General features: G+C 48.9%; 4 protein-coding genes across 11 annotated transcripts; 3 read left to right on the forward strand and 1 right to left on the reverse strand.

The window, feature by feature from the left end:
- Positions 1 to 309: 309 nt before the first annotated feature.
- Positions 310 to 2,694, forward strand: LOC128264352 (inhibitor of growth protein 3). Its single transcript, XM_052999783.1, has 2 exons — positions 310 to 516; positions 578 to 2,694. Exons 1-2 carry the CDS (start codon positions 417 to 419, stop codon positions 2,623 to 2,625), a joined length of 2,148 nt encoding a protein of 715 aa, XP_052855743.1. The 5' UTR covers positions 310 to 416; the 3' UTR covers positions 2,626 to 2,694.
- A 322-nt stretch (positions 2,695 to 3,016) lies between these two features.
- On the forward strand, positions 3,017 to 4,138 carry LOC128264315 (glucose-induced degradation protein 8-B homolog). The gene is made up of 2 exons (XM_052999734.1): positions 3,017 to 3,331; positions 3,398 to 4,138. Exons 1-2 carry the CDS (start codon positions 3,214 to 3,216, stop codon positions 3,955 to 3,957), a joined length of 678 nt encoding a protein of 225 aa, XP_052855694.1. The 5' UTR covers positions 3,017 to 3,213; the 3' UTR covers positions 3,958 to 4,138.
- On the reverse strand, positions 4,053 to 5,404 carry LOC128264313 (nucleoporin Nup35). Its single transcript, XM_052999733.1, has 2 exons — positions 5,134 to 5,404; positions 4,053 to 5,057 (listed from the first exon to the last, which is right to left on the reverse strand). Exons 1-2 carry the CDS (start codon positions 5,282 to 5,284, stop codon positions 4,162 to 4,164), a joined length of 1,047 nt encoding a protein of 348 aa, XP_052855693.1. The 5' UTR covers positions 5,285 to 5,404; the 3' UTR covers positions 4,053 to 4,161.
- An 80-nt stretch (positions 5,405 to 5,484) lies between these two features.
- On the forward strand, positions 5,485 to 18,384 carry LOC128264312 (rab11 family-interacting protein 1). 8 transcript variants are annotated; one of them, XM_052999728.1, is made up of 7 exons: positions 5,485 to 5,806; positions 13,761 to 13,905; positions 13,962 to 15,955; positions 16,373 to 16,524; positions 16,596 to 16,832; positions 17,217 to 17,466; positions 17,723 to 18,384. In XM_052999728.1, the coding sequence occupies exons 1-5, from the start codon at positions 5,776 to 5,778 to the stop codon at positions 16,806 to 16,808; spliced, it is 2,535 nt and encodes an 844-aa protein (XP_052855688.1). In that variant the 5' UTR covers positions 5,485 to 5,775; the 3' UTR covers positions 16,809 to 16,832; positions 17,217 to 17,466; positions 17,723 to 18,384. The 8 variants fall into 8 exon arrangements, with proteins under 8 accessions (XP_052855688.1, XP_052855689.1, XP_052855691.1 ...); XM_052999729.1 differs by having other exon boundaries at positions 5,486 to 5,806; positions 16,596 to 16,756; XM_052999731.1 differs by having other exon boundaries at positions 5,490 to 5,806; positions 13,962 to 14,719.
- Positions 18,385 to 18,892: the final 508 nt, after the last annotated feature.

The following is an 18,892-nucleotide window of genomic DNA, read 5'->3' on the forward strand; positions in this document are numbered from 1 at the left end:
TTTATAAAATTTTATTTATGCTTTATTCTAAAAAGTTTTATTTTTAAATAAGCATATTAAAATTATAGTTTTTCCTTAATATTTAATCACTATATTATTTAAATTGTGTATGTAAAGACTAGTTTTGCTTACCAATAAAACGGTGTTTTATTTTAATATATTTTTCTAGAAGTATATTTTATAATATATATTTATTTTAAGTAAGTTTACAATTTTTATATCAAAATTTTATAAATCAAATAGTAGATATTGTAACGGTATTTTGGATGGATGGATGATGGATTTTCAAACTGTTAGCATGCGGTCACACTAACGTTTACCAACACTGGACAAAAACAGACGCATTTTCGCAATCACACAAATATAAATTATTGTGAATTTTCCGCAATTAAAGCGGCCCAGCACCCATTGCCAAGATGCTTTACCTGGAGGACTACCTGGAGATGATCGAGCACCTGCCGCAGGAGCTGCGCGACCGCTTCACGGAGATGCGCGAACTGGATCTCGCCGTTCAGAGTGAGTAATCCTGACCAGCTTCCATCTACCTGTACCATTGCACATCTGAATCTGTCAACAGACAACATGGACTCTCTGGACAAGAAGGCGCACCTATTCTTCAAACAGTGCAAGCGCGATGAGCTGCAGCACGAGTCCATGGACACGGAGTTTCACAGCCTGCGCGGCGAGTACTTCAAGGTGATGGAGGACGCGGACGAGAAGGTGGCCATTGCCACCCAGATCCACGAGCTAGTGGAGCGCTACCTGCGCCGCCTGGACAGCGAGCTCTTCAAGTTCAAGTGCGAGCTGGAGGCGGACAACAACGGCATTACCGAGATCCTCGAGCGTCGCTCCCTGGAGCTGGACGGCAACTCCACGGCCGCCACCGCCCTGCTGCTCAGCATGAACCAGAAGGAGAATCGCTACTTCGGCGCCAGTTCGGCCAACAGTCTGGTCAACAGCTCGGCCGGCGGCCATGGTGTCCCATCCGGCCCATCCGCCACCGGCTCCTCCTCGGCCATTGCCCTGGTCAGCGGAGCCACTGGATCAGGATCGGGAGCCCTGGCCAGCATCTCCACGGCCCAGCTCAGCTCCAGCCAGCGGCACCGCAAGCTGGAGAAGCGGCGCGAGACTATCTGCACCGTGCCCGTGCAGGAGAAGCGCGCCAATCTCAACCAATCGCTGCCCGTGGTCACCACTGCCCCGGTGCTGGCCTCCTCCTCCTCTTCTGCCTCTGCGGCTCCTGGTGCCCTGGCCAGCGTCACAGCCGCCCAGTCGCAGGCCTCCAATCACATTGGCAGCCTGGCCACCACACATCTTAGCCTGTCCGTATCCGTGGGCGTCAGTGTGGGCGTGGCCGGCGGCAGTGGCAACCTGCCCGGCAGCAGCAGCTCAATGGCAGCCGGAACGGGCTCCCTGGTGCGCCAGCTGCCCACAAACCTGGCGCACAGCGTGCTAAGCAGCACAGGCGGAGCCGTAACGGCAGCGGGCGGAGTGGCAGGCGGCACTGGAGCCACACCGGTGGTCACAGGAGCAACCGCGGGCCATGGACATGGCGGCGGAGCCACAGTCACCTACAACCTGCAGCAACTGGGCGGAGGAGCGGCCGCCTCCAGTGCCATTGCGGCGGCAGCCAGCCAGGCGATTGTGGCCACGCAGCAGATGCAGCAGGGTCGGCGCACGGCCAGCCTGAAGGCCAGCTACGAGGCCATCCACGGCACGGCGGGCACCACGGCGGAGTTCTGGTCGCAGGCGGGCCAGGGCGGTGGCCTGCCGCAGTCCGCGGGCGGAGCGGTTGCAGTGGCGGCCGGCACGGCACTAACCACCAGCGGAGCAGCTGGAGGAGGAGCTGGCACCGGCGGATCACACCACTCGCACCACTCACAGTCGCACCACAGCAGCAGCAGCAGCAGCCATGGCCACGGACACGGACATGGTCACGGCCATGGACATGGGCATGGCCATGGGCACCACAGCAGCGGCAGCGGACATGGCAGCGGTCACCACCACCAGGAGAAGAAGCAGAAGAAGAAGCTGACCACTGCGCTGGCGGTGCCCTCGTCGCTGGCCGTTCAGCCGCTGGCCGGCTCCTCGTCCGGCAACTCCATTGGCTCCGCCTCCTCCTCGATGAGCGTGGAGTCGGTGGACATGCTCTCCACGGCTATGGCTGCAGCGGCTGCAGCGGCCTCAACAAATCTTTCAACTGGTGGCCTGCCCCATGGAACGCTGACCATGGCTGGCGGTGGAGCAGCCCCAGGAGCTGGCTTGACGACGGCCAATGCCGCTGGCAGTGTCACCGGCGTGGCTGCCATGACCCTGCCCACCAACAACAGCAGCACCGCCAGCGCCACCGCCACAATGCCGCCCGGCACCAGTCTGATCATCAACGAGAACGGACTCATGGTGGAGCAGACCAACGAGGGCGAGTGGTCGTACGATCCCAACGAGCCGCGCTACTGCACCTGCAACCAGGTGTCCTACGGCGACATGGTGGCCTGCGACAACGACGCCTGTCCCTACGAGTGGTTCCACTACCCCTGCGTGGGCATCACGCAGCCGCCGAAGGGCAAGTGGTTCTGTCCCAAGTGCACCGCCTCCATGCGACGGCGCGGCAACAGGAAGAACTGAGGATTGGATGCGCTGCTGGGCAAACTGGAATCGTTGGCTTAATGGCTGGGGTCCTCTTCAAAAAACAAATCGGTATTCTTTCAAAACCATATTGATAGACCTTAAAATGGAACAGGAATGAAAAAGGTTACTTAAATAAAACATTCAGGGCTGGTTTCTCCACTGCCCTTCTCAGCGAAATAAAAACACTTTGTTGTCATTTAAATGTAATTAAGGCAGAAAGATAAATACTAGATAAATAGTACTTAAAATGCTCGATTCTAAATATATATTTAAATCTTACATATTTGTGCGCACTCCGAAAACTATCGCATAAAGTGCGCGCAATCAATAGGAGCTTCGGAAATCATCGGATGAGTGCACTCCGAAAATGGTAAATACGTCGGCGTTTCGCCACCACGACTGGTCACACTGGCAAGAAAAAAGCATCGAAAGAAAGAAAATTCCCAGCGTCATTTGTGCAGCAATTTTGGTAAACAATAAACAGAGCTCGAGGAAAACGGGAAACTGCGATTTGGAGCCCACAATTCGACGCAGATCGGTTCGAGAAACGGCCTCAAGATTGGCAAGATACGCAAGAGCAAGAAAATGAGCTACAACGAGAAATCGGAGGCCATCACCAAGGAGGAGTGGCTGCAGCGCCTGGAGCAGTTTCCCTTCAAGCAGGCGGACATGAATCGCCTGATCATGAACTACTTGGTCACAGGTGAGCAGAGTCCCATCTAGTGTGCCCTGACAATCAGCTAAATCCGTGTGGAAATCTCTTTAACAGAGGGCTTCAAAGAGGCCGCCGAAAAGTTCCAGCACGAGGCGGATCTGGAGCCCAGTGTGGAGCTGAGCAGTTTGGACGAGCGCATACTCATCCGCGAGGCGGTCCAGGCCGGGCGCATTGAGGAGGCCACCCAGCTGGTCAATCAGCTGCATCCGGAGCTCCTCGGCAGCGATCGCTATCTGTTCTTCCACCTGCAGCAGCTGCAGCTCATCGAGCTGATTCGCGCCGGAAAGGTGGAGGAGGCATTGGCCTTCGCCCAGAGCAAGCTGTCGGAGTCCGGCGAGGAGGCCATGTTCGAGCTGGAGCGCACACTGGCCCTGCTCGCCTTCGAGAAGCCGCAGGAGAGCCCCTTCGCCGACCTGCTGGAGCAGTCGTACCGCCAGAAGATCGCCAGCGAGCTTAATTCGGCCATTCTGCGGTGCGAGCACAGCGAGGACTCCACGCCCAAGATGATGTTCCTGCTCAAGCTGATCTTGTGGGCCCAGTCCAAGCTGGACAGCCGCTCCATCAGCTATCCCAAGATGAAGAACCTGGAGACGGCGCACCTGGAGCCGAAGTAAAAGGGAATTGAATGTGGAAGGGACGTAAGGAGGCAGCTGCAGCGCGTTTAAACTCTTGGACCGCCCTTCGACTTCGACTTCGTTTGCTAATGCTATTGCTATTGTATCTCTTTTTAATAAGTATGTATGTATGTATGCTGGATGTTCGCAGTGATTATTAAATAAGTAGCCGGAAAAAGACTGCTTCCCAGCTTCTCAGCCCTCTCACCAGCCGAATATGAGGTCCATGGCCTTGTTCATCAGGCCGGAGCTCTTCTGGGGCACCTCCTTTGAGGGCGAGATGGTGTTTCCGTCGCGGGCCAGCTTGTACGACTGCTGGGCAAACGGACGCACCGCGGTGGGGCTGCTGGCTATTGCGTCCGATGCATTGGCATTGGCCAGGCCGCTGCTGTTCTCTTTGTCGATCACCGAGCGCTCCGTGCAGCGGGCCACGCCCACCATCACATTGCCGGCGATCACCTTGTGGTTGTAGTTCAGCGCCTTGTCGCTCTCGATGCGCGAGGAGAACCGCACGTGCATCCAGTTGCCGTTCTGGGGGGCATGCACCACGTCCACGATGATGCCGCACAGGGTAAAGTGCTGCAGCACCATGGAGCTGGCCCCGGGCGAGAAGCCGAAGATGGTGACCCAGAAGTCGGCTAGGCGGGAGTTGCCCGATGGTGTTGCGCCTGCTCCTCCTACTCCCACTCCTGCTCCTCCTACTGCTCCTGGTGAGGCGATGGAGCCCAGGGGCGAGTACATGGCCCGCATGGAGGCATTGATGCCATTGGGTGGCCCGGGTGCAAACGAATCGTTGGTCTGGTAGCTTTGGTAGCTCTGGTTGGGTGACTGCACCTGCAGCATGCTCAACTGATGGTTGCGCTGCTGCGGCGTGGCGTTCGTTTCCCGCAGCGAATCGAAGAGGCCCTGGGTGGGCGGTCCCGCCTGGTGGTGGCTCAATGTGTGCGCGTGGCTAGGCGTGGCACTGCCTCCGACTGCAGGCTGGGAGAGATTGTGGGCGCCGCCAGCAGCAGCAGCGGCAGATTGGGCGCCAAACAGTGTGCGGGTGTTCAGGGCGGAGCGGTTGAACTCGTGCGGACTGCTGCCGCCGGGGGAAGTGGCTGTGGATGGTATAGACAAGACAATTGAATTCAGACCCTGGCGCACCCAGATTATCCAGTTATCCAGCAGACTCACCAAAACTAACATTATAGCGGCCGGTCTTCGGCGACAGCGTGTTCTTGTGCGGCGTCAGGCCTTGGGGATCGCCCAGGAGGAAGGGCGGCAGGTACTGGCTCTGGTTCGAGCCGGGGCTGTTGACCGGACTGCCCAGCGTCATGGGTTCCATGGTAAAAAGTTGTCTAAAAATGCGCTTTTTAAAAAATAACAAAGGAAACAATTTCAATTTTTAATAAAGACGCCACAGCTGTATGGACTGAGTGTGACCAGGCACTGACTAGTTTAAGTTCCCCCACTCTCGTTATTTTGCCTAGGTATTTGACAGCCCCATATGGGGGCAGGCATATTTCAGCCACCCCGAAACGGTCACTCTAGCGGCCACTTTCAACAACTGCAGTTCGCGTCGCGTCTTTCCCTTTTTTTTTTTTAACTCCTGGCATTTTATATTCCGTAGTTTCGTGTCGCGCGTGATTGACAACCGAGAAAATACCGTGTGCGCGTACGGTGTGTCAACAACAAGAAAAACGTAGTTGGAAATATACTTTGACAACAACAATTCCAAGGGACAAGCAGCAGCAGCGCCAGCGAGTATACGAAAGGCAGGACCTTCGCAACCAGTTAAAAGGATCGAGAGACCTGACCAACGGGATACAGGGTGCCATGTGGAGTCCGACGCACTGCAGTGTAACGGGTGAGTGGGAGCAAGAAGCGGAGAACAGGGGACAACCGTTTTTTACGGCGAATAAATCGCATTAAAACTTAAACTCGTTTGCCGTGTGTGTGTGTTTGTGTGTGGGCCTGCATTGGTGTGTGCTTAAAATATTGTCATGACAGATTTGTTGTTGTATCCGTAGGTAGAGCTATTCGAAATTTCACTTTCTCCCCCGCGCGCTCTCTAACTTTTAGCTCGCTCGCTCTCTTTGTGTTTTCCTGATTTCAGCGATTTTTTATCAGACATTTTACCTGTTCAGGCTGATAAGATAATTCCATTCTTACTCATCGCTAGGAAATTGCTAATGTTTGGTGGGCCGCCCCCCTCCATCTGCGCCGCTGTCTTTTAACTCTGCCCCTCTCGCATTCTTGCACTCGCGCCCATGGTGGCGCTTGTTTTGGGGCCTCTTGTTTTGCCATTGTTTTCGTTTTCTTCAGGGCTGAATGTCAATGAGAAATCGCAAATTCCAATTCGTGACAAAACACAAAGCGCGCTGTTCCCACTTGGGCCCTGCCAATTGGCAATTATGAAAACAAATAACGAGTAATTACTAATTACAGTCAACTTTCCTAAATGTATCGAGGTATCTGGTACTTTATCTTGGTAGATAATGGTTCAATATGTAGAGGATCGACTGTAAGCAAGTCGCTCTCTGTGTGTGTGAGTGGTTTGTTTAAATGGCCAAAGTCAAAATGAGTCACAAATAACGAATCGTGAATCCAAAGCTCTATGGAATGTGCACACAAATCAAGAAGATAAACACAGTGGCTTCAAAGATACCTATATAGAGATGGAGATTGCCCCTTCCACCTTGAACTTGCCCCGCTATCAGCTCGTACGTTCTTTATTCCACTTGTCTCCTCATTTATTTTGCATATTTGCACAGCGCCCAATGTTTTATTCCGGCGATTAAAAGTCAGAGCTAGAGCCAGAGTGTTTACGTCACGGCGAATGAACAAACAAATCATCGCCGTGTCTCTCCCAAATTCGCCTTGTTTGCTTTTTTGTCAATATTTGCCAATTTCTTGATGATAATATATATGTGGAATATGAGGTGAGCGCACACGCTTCGGAAACAGCTGTTTTCGCTGCTGTTCTCAGGTGCTGTCTGTTCCTACCCTTTGGAACGAAACCATGTTCCCATACAGAGTGAAAAATTATTATTATTATATAAACAGAATTCGAATTCGATTCTATATAAATAAAAATATACTTAAATATTGTAAACGTTTAAATTTGATTTTAAAATGTCAAAATAACATGCATCTCAAAAAAAGTAAAAATAATTTGGTAGAAAATTTGGAAAATAAAATATACAAATTATATTTGTTTTGTTAAAAAATGAATTTAGTATTATTGATGTTTGAACTCAGATGTTCTACTCTACGATGCAGAATAAATGTAGAATGCATTAAACATTTTCCCTTATCCACTTTTTTTTTCAATTTAATATCGAACTCTTTTTTTTTGTGTGCAATTCTTAGAGGTTTTTCTGTTCCCCTTTTTTGTCCCTTTTTCGTTTCCAGTATTGAGTCACCCACCACCCACAAACCACCTGGATTTTTACCTTCCTATTTTAGTGGGGTGTTGCTGTTTTGGAAGCATTTTGCTCGGGAAAGTTTCTTATCGACTGTGCTACTCCACCCCAAAGTTGGCCAATTGCGTGCCTTATTTTAGCCGTAAATTCTTGGCGGCCACTCACTCACTCGCACACCTACGGACACACCTGAAATGAAAATTCCGCAGCGGGAAATTGTGCAATGCGCGGCGGGCAGCCAAGCAGACCCAAACAAACAAACGGCTAATTTTCCTTTTCATTTCCATTTCGGTTTTGGTTTTAGTTTTGGTTTTGGCTTTGTGTTTTGTTTGCTTTTGAAACGCATTTTAATGCGGTTGTAGTGAAAATCAGAGCGCACCTCTCCGCCCTTTTTTTGACGATAAAGAAAGGGGCGGCACAGTAAACGCCTGTTAAGGTGGAAATACCCTTAAGACAACTGAAATCGATACAATAACTAAGCCAATATATTTCATTCAGCGTTTGAAGCGTTTCTGGCTAAAGAATGTTATCTTATCGGCGTATAGAATTCAGCCAGACATTTTGTGAGACACATCAAAATCTCGAGGGTTTTTAAATTTCAGAACTAATTAGTTTGACTTTGTCTATTCGAATCACTACTGATGTAAACACATATTCTGATTGACTCAATCTACTGTATTACCGACTGTTCCCACTGCATCGATAAGGAAATCGGTGCGATAAGCGGTAAAGAAGGTGCACTTTGGTCACGGCAGAGATGAGAGATACCCACCTTTTCCGCCTCATCTTCGTAATGCCCATCTGCGCATCTACATCTGTATAGTAATAGAACATCTATGTGGGACCGTTTTAATGCGGCGCTGTCGATGCACTTATGCGAAACAGTTACGTTCCATTGCCCGACCCATTTAAGCTAGAATACTATGGCAGAAGTAGAAGAACGAAACCCAAGCGAATCGGATCGGATCGGATCGGAAAAGGGGAGGGGAAAGGGGGAAAAACAGGTCTGGCATTGGATTGGATCTCCAACCGAAACTCTCTTCGCATCGTGGGTCTCCAATTGATTATTTTCCAGTTCCAGTTGCAGTTGCAGCTCTTCGCTGCAGTGGCCACTGGCCACTGGACACCGGCCACATTCCTCCATGCGCTTCCCAAAACCCACTCCTCCACTCATCCCCTCCTGAATATTCATGCTGGGAATCGGATTCTTTTGCAGCTCCTGCCCGCGCTGCATTCATATTCAAAACATGCCACGATAAACAGAAGTTAAGTTGCCCCCCTTCGCCGCTTTAAATGCTAATTGCCTTTCATTTGGGAAAACTCTGTCGCTCTGCTGCTCTGCTGCTCTATGTTTTCTGTTTTCCATTTTCCATTTCCATTTCAAAATCGCACGGCTTCGTGGGTTCAATGCTTGCAAGAAAGAAATTGTTTATGCATAACAATAAACGGTGGGATATTCATACATAGTGTGGATATTGTAGTGGATCCATTGATAGACTGTTTACTTTGATGGCCGCCTTTTCGCATTTTCGCATTTTCGCACGATCACCGCACACATGACTCGATGTTGCAGTTGCAACATTAATTGTTGCTAATGCTTTTCATCAAACGGGATCTGTATGCTGTAATGCGCGAGGCCATAAAGTTATAGAGTGGTTGTGGCCCCAGTTGTTGGGTGCATAAATTTATAGCACGTGCTGCTGACCCCCGACTGGGGCATAACCTTTAACCTTTTGCTCCTTAGCCCGCTGGCTTTTGATTGAGACATTCAGCCTTTCTTGGGAAAAACAGCCACGAGATCGGGTCGAAAGTGAACCAAAGTCTGTAGAAGAAGTCTCTGAAAAATGGGAACGCCGCGACAGTGGTTGGCAAGTGGCTCATTAGCATGCGTGGTTGGATGCCCATGCCCATTGCCCCAAGGAGCATTGGCCTCTCAGTCGGGCGGCGCACATTTTGTACATTTCTGTATGTTTATTTCGCTCTGGCATTCTGCCACGCCCCCACACCACTCCGCTCCGCCCCGCCCCCGAAAAGAGTGCGAGAGCTGAGGAGTGGAAAGTGGAACATGAAAGTGCGTGCTGGGAATTTCACGTTTCCCATATCGCATAGCAATAACAAGAAGAGCCACAGAAGCTAGATCTTTTTATGATCCCACTGCACTGTATATGACTATAATACTATATCTTGGGCGAGGGCTGGCGGGGATTGGCCACGCCAATTGAGTCTCACACACAATCATTGTCCGGGCATAATCCCCACTGCCCAGTTTCTCTTTGGGAAATGGAGATGGAAACGGTCACCTGTGGTGCATCGTCCACAGAAACCAGAAAAGCAGCCGGAAAATCAAACAAACAACCCGAAAGCACACCGAGAATGATTTCATTGAAATTAATTAACCCAAAAGTTGACCTCTCCTCAAAAACAGACACACACACACACACACACTTGCAGCACACACAGGCAGCACACACAGGCAGCACACACAGGCAGCACACACAGGCACAGAAAAGTCAGTAAGGTCGTCAATATGCGACGGCAGATGTTTATTCTATTGCTGCCGTCTGGGGTCACATTAAACAAAAAGAATAAAGGTGCAGTTGCTTGTTCGACTCTCCATTCCAGCTCCCCCGTGTATTTGAGAAAGCTTTTAGCTATAATTGAGTGCAAACCAGAGGGGGAAAAGCGGTCTGGGGGAAGATTAAATCATTCTAGTCGAGGGTTATTTCTGGATCTGGACTGGTAACTGGCAAATGGTAAATGGTAACTGGGAATCGAATCGGGGCAAACACATTTCGATCGCACTGAGAAATTTCTCTTTTTTGGCATCGAAGCCGACCGTTATTTTCGGCGGCTTATTTGGGCCACGCACAGACGACGAACGACGAGCGACAGGTGACTCATTGTGTAGCCTATCCAAAGCCCAAAACGCATGAGTAATCCCCTCCAGCCGATCCTTAGCTGAGCCCAAAGAGAGCTACATGCTTGTTATAGATAATTGCGTTTGACTTTGTCGATATTAATTGAGTTTCAGACATTGAATCATCCGCCCACCTTCTGTGTGTTTGCCCCCCCCGAAAAACTCTCGATTACGCCCTCCCAATGCACGTGATTAAATCGAAATTGAAATGGGGGAAAAGTGCAAAAGTGTTAAAAGTGCTGGGCTTCTGTTTTGGCAGTGATTTTATCGCCTCTCTATCTGATCGAAGCACTCGGGGGCAGGGGCCCCAGCTCACATGCTGATCCCATCGCCAAGCGAAAAAATCAAATGCGCAGTGGCACAGTGGGCGGAAAACTGATTGATCTCTTGCAAATTGAATGTTGATCTCTTCAAATGTTTTTTAACTAAAAGCGATTATAAACAATTTTGCTTCGAGAGAATATTGCATTAAAATGTTCAATTAATATTTATTCATTAAAAGAAGGTGTACAAATCATTTGGGCAGCTATATTGATACAAAATTATACAAAAATTATATTTGTCTAGCTTAAAATTAATGGTGAGCTTAATGGGTTTTGAACGCGGATTTCTCTATGATTTAGCCTATGTATTTTCCATCTTAACATTTTTCACGTAACCAAATTATATAAAAATTAAGATTTTTTTGTGTGTAATATTACAACGATCTTCTACGTATCGAAATGTTTTAAGTTTAAATTGTCTGAAATGTCTGAAAAATGCGGGAAATAAACACTTTTGGTCCACTGTGGGGGCAGCGTCATTAGTTTCGAGAGGCGGTCATAAAAGCGGACCAACTTAACGGTTTGGCCGTTGGTAGATAGCCGCTCTGGTCGCCCTCCACTTCCATCAGCCATCAGACATTGCTATTTGGTTTTGCTTTTGGTTTTGGTTTTGGCTCTGCTTGCCTTGTGTTTTCCTTGCCTACGATTTGCCATTTAGCATTTGGCATTTCTATTTTGGGTCGCCCCTCCATGCAAAAGCACATACTTACTTGTAAACATCACGTTATGAGGGGGAAATAATGGCAGGGCATTCGCAGAGGAGAGGAGTCCATCGATCTCTGGGCGGATTTGCATGTCTCGCCATCCGCTGAACCGCTGCATGAAATTGCCGGGCGGGTTATTGACAGCCATCGGTATACATAGCCATCCATCCATCTTCCCAACGATCCATCCGTCTGGGCATCTCATCTCGCATCATTTGCCTGAGAAAAACAAAGCTAAGAGCGATTAGAAGTTCGATCCCAGGTGGGCTCTCACTCATTGATCTCTGGATGTCTGGATCTCTGGGGGCAGCCGCTTGGATTATCGATATTAGCCGACGGCTTTGCTCAGTCTTTAGACCCAATTATGGGCCAGTAAAAAGAGGAGAAACGGGAATGCAAACGGCTGATATGCCAAATTGGCTTACAGGCATGCAGGCAAAAGGAAGGACGGGAAAAACTGTTAATGCGATAATAATTACGAGGCGCCCACCCTGGGGAGGAAAAACTAAAAACGACTATGCTACTAGTAGGGTGGCACTCGAACAGAGACAGAGACAGAAACAGAAACAGAAACCGAAACTGAAAATCTGCAGGCCAGGCCCATTGTTTTTGTTAAGCTTTCCCGCTTTTCATCTAGTCGATTTTCACCGCCTTTCGTTGACACCACTTTTCACTTTTTTGCTTTATTGTTTATGCCCGGTAATTGCTTCTTTTCACCACAACTTACTCATATATATGTATGTATATATATTTTTTTTGGCATTACGAAACGCCGCTGGCTGAAGGGAATTGCGATTGCGAAAGCAGACTTCGTGCAAGTGCACAGCCACATTTGAATAATCGAATGTGTGGCAACTGTTTTGGCGGGGGGAGGTTTCCACATGTGGGGTGAACACATGGGCTGTGGATGAATGACCTCTTCCCGGGCCAGCCCAAAAATAGATATGTGGCTCGGGCTCGGGCTCTGGCTTCGATCAGTTCCGTTCTGTTCTGTTCTGGCAATGACTTAATTTTCGTTGTCGTCTTCATTTACATTCCCATTTCCGGCACAGCTGTGGAATCGGAGCTACGCAAAAATACAAATACAGAACGGCAAAGGCAAAGGCAAAGCCAAAGCCAAAGCCAAATAAAACGCGAATCTAAGCCAGCGATTGTCGCCACTCGGTTGAGTGAATCACTTCCCAAATTCGCGGCTGATTCGCCGGGGGTCCAGCCAGCGGACCTAAAAACCAAATTTCGAGTTTCACTCGAGCGCCTCGTGACCTCGAGCTTCACCAGAGAGCATCCGGCAGATATGAAAGCCATATGAAATCACCACGCAACCGCGATTTGGATTCGCATCCCAAATCCGAAATCCCAGCATTGTTTGCCGCCGGCCGACTCCTCCAGATACATTTATGCATGGTCTGTGGACCGGCGGATCTCTTTCTTTTTAGCCGCATTTGTTTTCCCCATAACAACTTGATGCTCTAAACTCTTGGTTCTTAAGTCAATCCCTTTGTCTTATAAAGTTCGAAAGCTGCAAATTGTAAACTCATATACATGTTGTTTATTTATTTATAATGTTATAAACAAAAGCTACAGAGAGGCATAGTGGCCCTAGCTACTTTGGCTTTTGGTTGGCTTTGTTGTGTTTAGATTTTTACATTGTTATCCATAACATTAAACTATCATTCGCAGCTTGGATTATATAGTTCTACAGGGTTAATCATTTAGTCCATATTCATTCACAATCGATTGTGAATATTATATTCATTAGTGTTGGAAAGCTGAAAACATGGAACTCATACACATTTTGTTTATTTATTTATTTACATACTGTAAACTTAATGTTACAAATTAAAGACTTAATTGTTTTTGAATTTTATCATTATTATCGTTACATTCCGTTTTACCATTAGCTTAATTTCATACAGTCCATATTCATTCATATTCAATTGTGAATAATATTATATTTATTAGCTCAAGCCCTATTTAGTTGTTTATTATTTATAGGCTGTAAACATAATTTTACAAATTTAACACTTAATTGTTTTTGCATTTTAACATTATTATCGTTGCTTAATTATGGTTACATTTCGTTTAACCATTAGCTTAGACTTTTAAGTGACACTGATTTGAATGTATTTCATTCATTATGCCAGTCTCAGGGCTTAACATTAATACTTGGTGATCTAAAGTTTTGGCTCTCAAGATAATACTTAGAATATGGGCTTTGTCTTATTACTCTTATTAAGCTGACAAGCTGAAAATGTCAAACTCATATACATTTTAGTGAGAAATAATGATTAAAACATTTAATGGGAAACATGAGCGATATATTTTTCCACATAATATACTACGTTACTCATTTCCTTGCCTGGCTGGTTGTCGCGTTTGGCTGTGAGTCTGTGCGCTGGTCAGCCAGTCAAAGATTACAAATCTCTAATCGTAATCCTTATCCTAATTACAGTGCAGCGGGCGCGTGGACTGCTGACCAAGGGCAAGAATGGCACCAACAACTGCTTCGTCACCATTGCCCTGGGAAAGGAGAAGTACCAGACGTCCGTGAAGGACAAGGCCGAGACGAGCGTCAACTGGAACGAGGAGTGCGAACTGTAAGTATGCACAGCTGTCTATGTTGCACGGCCACTAATATCTATACTATCTCCAGGAAAATCCCCGACCAGGGCAACCGCGCCGAGCTCACGCTGACCTGCCTGCACCGGAACAACCTGGGCATCGATGAGTTCCTCGGGCAGGCCTCGCTGCCGCTCAACGAGATGGACGTGTACGACCGGCCGCGGGCCAAGTGGTTCAAGCTGGAGAGCAAGCCGGGCAAGGAGAAGAAGAACAAGGAGCGCGGCGAGCTGGAGGTGCGCATCGCCTTCGTGGTCAAGTCCGGCTCGCTGACGGACCTCAGCAAGAAGGACAAGCACAAGTCTTCCATTGGCCAGCTGGCCAGTTCCGTGGGCGGCAGTCTGCTGTCCATCGGCAACGGCGAGAAGCGGCGCAGCATCAAGAAGCTGGCCGGTTCGCTTAGCTCCAAGCTGCACATCCGCAGCAAGAAGAAGCAGGAGGCGGGGGGCGGTGCCGACGACAGCAGCTCCTTCGGCGGCTCCTTTGCCAGCCTGGGCACGCCCAACAGCTCCACGGGGCGGGGCCAGAACGGCGGCAGTGGCCGGCGACGCGGTGGCCAGCGGGCGGGCGAGGCCGATCCCGGCGTGATCAGCGAGGACGAGGACGAGTTCGTCTTCGACAATCTCTCGCACAAGAGCTCGGGCAGCTCGCTCAACATCCAGCGCACCGGGTTGCAGCCGCCGCCGTCTGCAGGCGCGCCCAACTTTGCGCCACGCCACCCATCGCCCCTGCTGAGCAATGGAGTGGCACTCGGAGTGGCCGGGAACGGAAGCGGAAGCGGCAGCGGGAAAGGTAAGCCAGCGGTTTTGCCAGCAACGCTCGACGAGGATGCGTCCATCGATGCGGAGATGGAACAGCTTGAGCTCGATTTCAGTGTCCGTGCCCATGCCCGCGCTAATGCTAATGCCAATGGTAATGGTAATGGTAATGGCAATGGCAGCGGTAGCGCCAGCACCCTGCCGCCTCCCTCGAAGCCACCTCGCATACCGCTGTCGCAGGTGGACGAGCAGCCGGCTGCTGGGAACTTGGAGCAGGATAAGCCAAAGGAGCAGCCACATGACAAGGATGAGTGGGCATCAAAGTTGTATGGCGGTGGCAAGTACCTGGAGATCGGCAGCAGTGACTCCTTGAAGCGGCGCAGCTGGGAGGATCGCGTTCCGCTGCCCGCCAGTGTGGAGGAGCCGCCGCCACTGCCGCCGCCAGCAGGGCCCACCACCAGCTCATCCTCATCTAGTTCCAGCTCGGACAGCGATGACGACGATGATCGGCACCCACCGCAAATGGCTCCACCACCAGTGCCAATGTCAGTGCCCGTTCCTGCTTCTTTACCCGTTTCAGCCGCTGCTGCTGCTGCCACTGAGCCAGTGGTGGCCACCATCTCCTCCTCGCTTTTCTCACCAGACGTAGAGCAACGCAACTTTGACACTTTCAATGCCAGCTTCGCGAAGTACGAGCAGCGCAACAGCACCGCCATCTTTGCCGATGAGCCCGAGCTGCTGGAAGACTTGACCATGGAACTGGATAAGCTGGCTACCCAACCAATGCCCACGCCCACGCCCACGCCCACAGCACGTCCCAAGCCACAGCCACGCGTAATGGCGGACCTAAAAGCCGAGGAGGAGGCTGCGCGGCTGCAGCGCGCCGAGGAGGATGCCCGTCTGGAGGCGGAGCTGCGCCTGAATGAGGAGCGCCTGCGCCAGGAGGAGGCGGCCATGCAGCGAGAGTTGGAGGAGGAGGAGGCGAGGGAGAGGGAGAGGGAGCGCCAGAAGCTGGACGAGCAGCAGCGACGCGAGGCCAAGCGCTGGGAGGAAGACCAGAGGCTGCTCAGCTTCGCCAAGCGGTCCACTTCCCTCGAGGAGGAGCAGTTGCCGGGGATTGTGGCCAACCAAGTGGTGGAGGAGGTCGAAGCGGCAGAGCCGGAGCCGGATCACAACTTCCTAACGCCCGAGCAGTCGCCCAAGGAGTTCCAGACCAATGGCAGCGGCCGGGAGAAGCGGCTGGGCAAGTTCAAGTACGGCAACAAGCGAGGTGAGCTGATCAACCCGATCCGAAACGAAATCCTGGGCCACCACAACATACAACTCCTGACCTCTCCAAAAACCAAACAAAATAGAAAGGGAGTGCGGCGGCAAAACGCTGGCGGATCGCAAAGCGCACACGAAACCGAACCAAGCTAACTTCCAGTCAACGCCGTCATCTGTCGCGTCATCCTCCTCCGAAGCGTTTTCCATGCCCCCCTACATTTCCCACTTCATCTTACCTTACCTGTCTGTTTTGTACCTACTGTCTGTACTTCCACCCCACCGACTGTTTTCTGTTGTTTCCGTTGTGTTTTCTGCATCCGCCAGTGAATTTGCATCGGAGCATGAGCTCCTCCCTCATCCGCGCACCTTTTTCGCTGGTAACTTTAACTAAGCAACTCTATTTGGTTTGCTCGCCCAACAGATAAATACAACAACGACAATGAGAGCAGCTCGCCCAGTCCCAAATCCACGGAGCGCATCATAATTGGCCACGAGAAGTCAGGATCGCATGCAGAGCGCCGCTCGGAGATATCCGCCCAGCTGGCCAAGAAATACGAGGGCAAGTCCCGGGAGGTGGGTGTCCTTTTTATAATATTGAATATAGTAAAAGTACTGATCGATTTTTGTATCCCATTGCCATTCAGGAACTAATGCTAATTGCCAATGGAATGGAGAACGAGGCTCTGCTGCAGCGTCAGCGCGTCAAGGAGCTGGAGGATTACCTGGACAACCTGCTGCTGCGCGTGATGGAGACGCATCCGAAGATCCTGCAGAACCCCTATTCGCGCACCACGTCCGCCAAGAGGTACGGCACCTGGTCGTTCTGGTCGCACCCACGGACCACGCGCACCCACTAACAAACTGCATGCCCCTGACCGCCGGTAGGATTGTTGATAGTCGATAGATGAATAGCTGATTAGCTGATGGCAAATAGCCAGCCCCTCGAACAAAATTCGATGCCGCTCTTGATGGAATTTGATGTTGATACATATATTTATTTTTTACATGATGTTTGTTTAGTATGTGCTCATTGCCAGTCCATTCGCCATTCAATATGAACAATCCTACTCCGATCTGAATGCTCTTTTCTCTATTAACCAACCCTGTGTCTTGCCTACCTACACCATTCACTAGCCAACCAACCAACCACCCACCACCCACACTTGCCATTTAACAGCGATGTGCTCCGTTCGTGTTTCTGTGTTCTTGTTTTGTTTGCCTTTCCTTTTTAACCGAATGCATTTTTGTAATTTCTCTTTATTTAGTTATAAAAATTACATCAATATGAATGACTTTCTAAAGTAAGTGCCTACGCATGTTTGCAAGTTGCATTTAAGTAGACACTTAACCAACAATCCCCAACAACAACAACATCACCACCACCACCAACAACAACAACACCACAACCCCCAACAAGAGCAACAACTGTAGCAAGAACTGAGGCAACTCCTCCACCTCCGGCTGAAAATATAAAAAAAGAAGAGAAGAACCCACTGTGGCGGAATTGGGATCGAAGTAAGAAGAACCGATGACCCACTGACTTTTCACCCCATCATCTCCGCTCGCTCGCTCGCTCTGTCTCTGTCTCTGTCTTTATCGAACGGCTAGCCTTCTCTTTTCCTTTCGCTTGCCTGTTGATGTGCCGATGGTTTCCTATTCCCCTAGAGCTTAAGACTTTCCCCCACCTGCACCCACTCACCACTCACCACCTAGCACCTGTAACGCCTGCAAAACTTGGCTGTACTTACTCCCATTCGTTCTGTAATTGCAGTGGTTAAGCAGCCAAACTGGTCAACCGACCGTCGCCAATCAGTTCAACTGTCCAAGAACAAGAATATCTGGAGGAGATCGGCGGAGCCTCCGAGGAGCAGTTATGTGTGAACGAACCATCGTCGTAACCAACTATCGAGAACACCACAAGTTGCCTTTGTCGCGAACAGCGAAATTCAAGTGCTTTCTAAACCGTAATACTGAGAAGCGGGAAACTAAATGTACACGTAAATCATTTAGGCTTAAGGAGTCCTAAATTTGATGTTAAACTGATATTTCCATAGCATTCGTTGTTTTTCGTTTGCCTTCAACTAAACCGAACTAAATTAATTGTACTATACTACTGCTACTGTTTAACAATCGCAAGTTCGATTGATTGAAATTATCTAAAAGTATTTTGTTTATTTTTTTTTTAATGTCAAATTTATTTGTAATATTTTGTGCAAAAAGTGTTTGAGAAGTTTTTGTAAAGGCCGCGAGGGAAGTGGCCTTAGTGGATTAAGTTTTAAATTATTTATGTTTAGCTGTTAAGCAAAAGGGGGGAAAATGGGGCACAACCTGTGTCCCTTGCGAAAACACCACACACAGTTGAAATATGTTGATACCACAATGATTTTACTTATTGATATACACACAAACAGAATAAAAACATTTTTAACCTTATTACACACTTTAATATTTATTTTAAAATCATAAGAATGCATGCTAACTTCGGAAGCTATAAATAAAGTCACCCGGTGTTGTGCTCTTTATTTTGCATTTAAGTATTATTTTTGGTCAATAATTGCAAACCAGGAAAGCAGTAATGTGTGAATAGTTAAAGAAATACTGAATGACAATCGCAGTTTGAGAATTGCACTGATCATTAAACAGCATCAGCACAAAAGTATTGAACAAAATTTATCAGCTTTAAACCTAGCTTTAAATTGATACAATATTTATACATACATTTGTTTAATTTCTCCATCATAGTGTAGATTAGTTTTGTTTTAAGTTTCTGTTTGACGGTTAACTCTAAAATTCTTATACCAGCAAGAATTTTGGCCAACTTACAACAAAAGGACTCTTTTAGGACTTTGTTTTTTGACAAGTCTCCAAAAACCCCAAAAAAAGCATACAAAAGTAGTTTTTCTGTCAAAACGAAGAGAAGTAATAGTCAAAAGATGGAATG

The sequence above is a fragment of the Drosophila gunungcola genome, unplaced genomic scaffold (genome assembly GCF_025200985.1).
Source record: "Drosophila gunungcola strain Sukarami unplaced genomic scaffold, Dgunungcola_SK_2 000066F, whole genome shotgun sequence".
NCBI classification, from domain to species: Eukaryota; Metazoa; Arthropoda; class Insecta; order Diptera; family Drosophilidae; genus Drosophila; species Drosophila gunungcola.

Bases quoted from the DNA above. Each gene is read 5' to 3' on its own strand.
- LOC128264313 (XM_052999733.1), bottom strand. From the start codon at position 5,284: ATGGAACCCATGACGCTGGGCAGTCCGGTCAACAGCCCCGGCTCGAAC. The intron at 5,058-5,133 runs GTGAGTCTGCTG...TACCATCCACAG, and splicing joins CCGCTATAATGTTAGTTTTG to CCACTTCCCCCGGCGGCAGC.
- LOC128264315 (XM_052999734.1), top strand. From the start codon at position 3,214: ATGAGCTACAACGAGAAATCGGAGGCCATCACCAAGGAGGAGTGGCTG. The intron at 3,332-3,397 runs GTGAGCAGAGTC...TCTCTTTAACAG, and splicing joins CATGAACTACTTGGTCACAG to AGGGCTTCAAAGAGGCCGCC.
- LOC128264312 (XM_052999725.1), top strand. From the start codon at position 13,609: ATGGGAAACATGAGCGATATATTTTTCCACATAATATACTACGTTACT. The intron at 15,956-16,372 runs GTGAGCTGATCA...CTCGCCCAACAG, and splicing joins CAAGTACGGCAACAAGCGAG to ATAAATACAACAACGACAAT. The intron at 16,525-16,595 runs GTGGGTGTCCTT...ATTGCCATTCAG, and splicing joins ACGAGGGCAAGTCCCGGGAG to GAACTAATGCTAATTGCCAA.
- LOC128264352 (XM_052999783.1), top strand. From the start codon at position 417: ATGCTTTACCTGGAGGACTACCTGGAGATGATCGAGCACCTGCCGCAG. The intron at 517-577 runs GTGAGTAATCCT...ATCTGTCAACAG, and splicing joins ACTGGATCTCGCCGTTCAGA to ACAACATGGACTCTCTGGAC.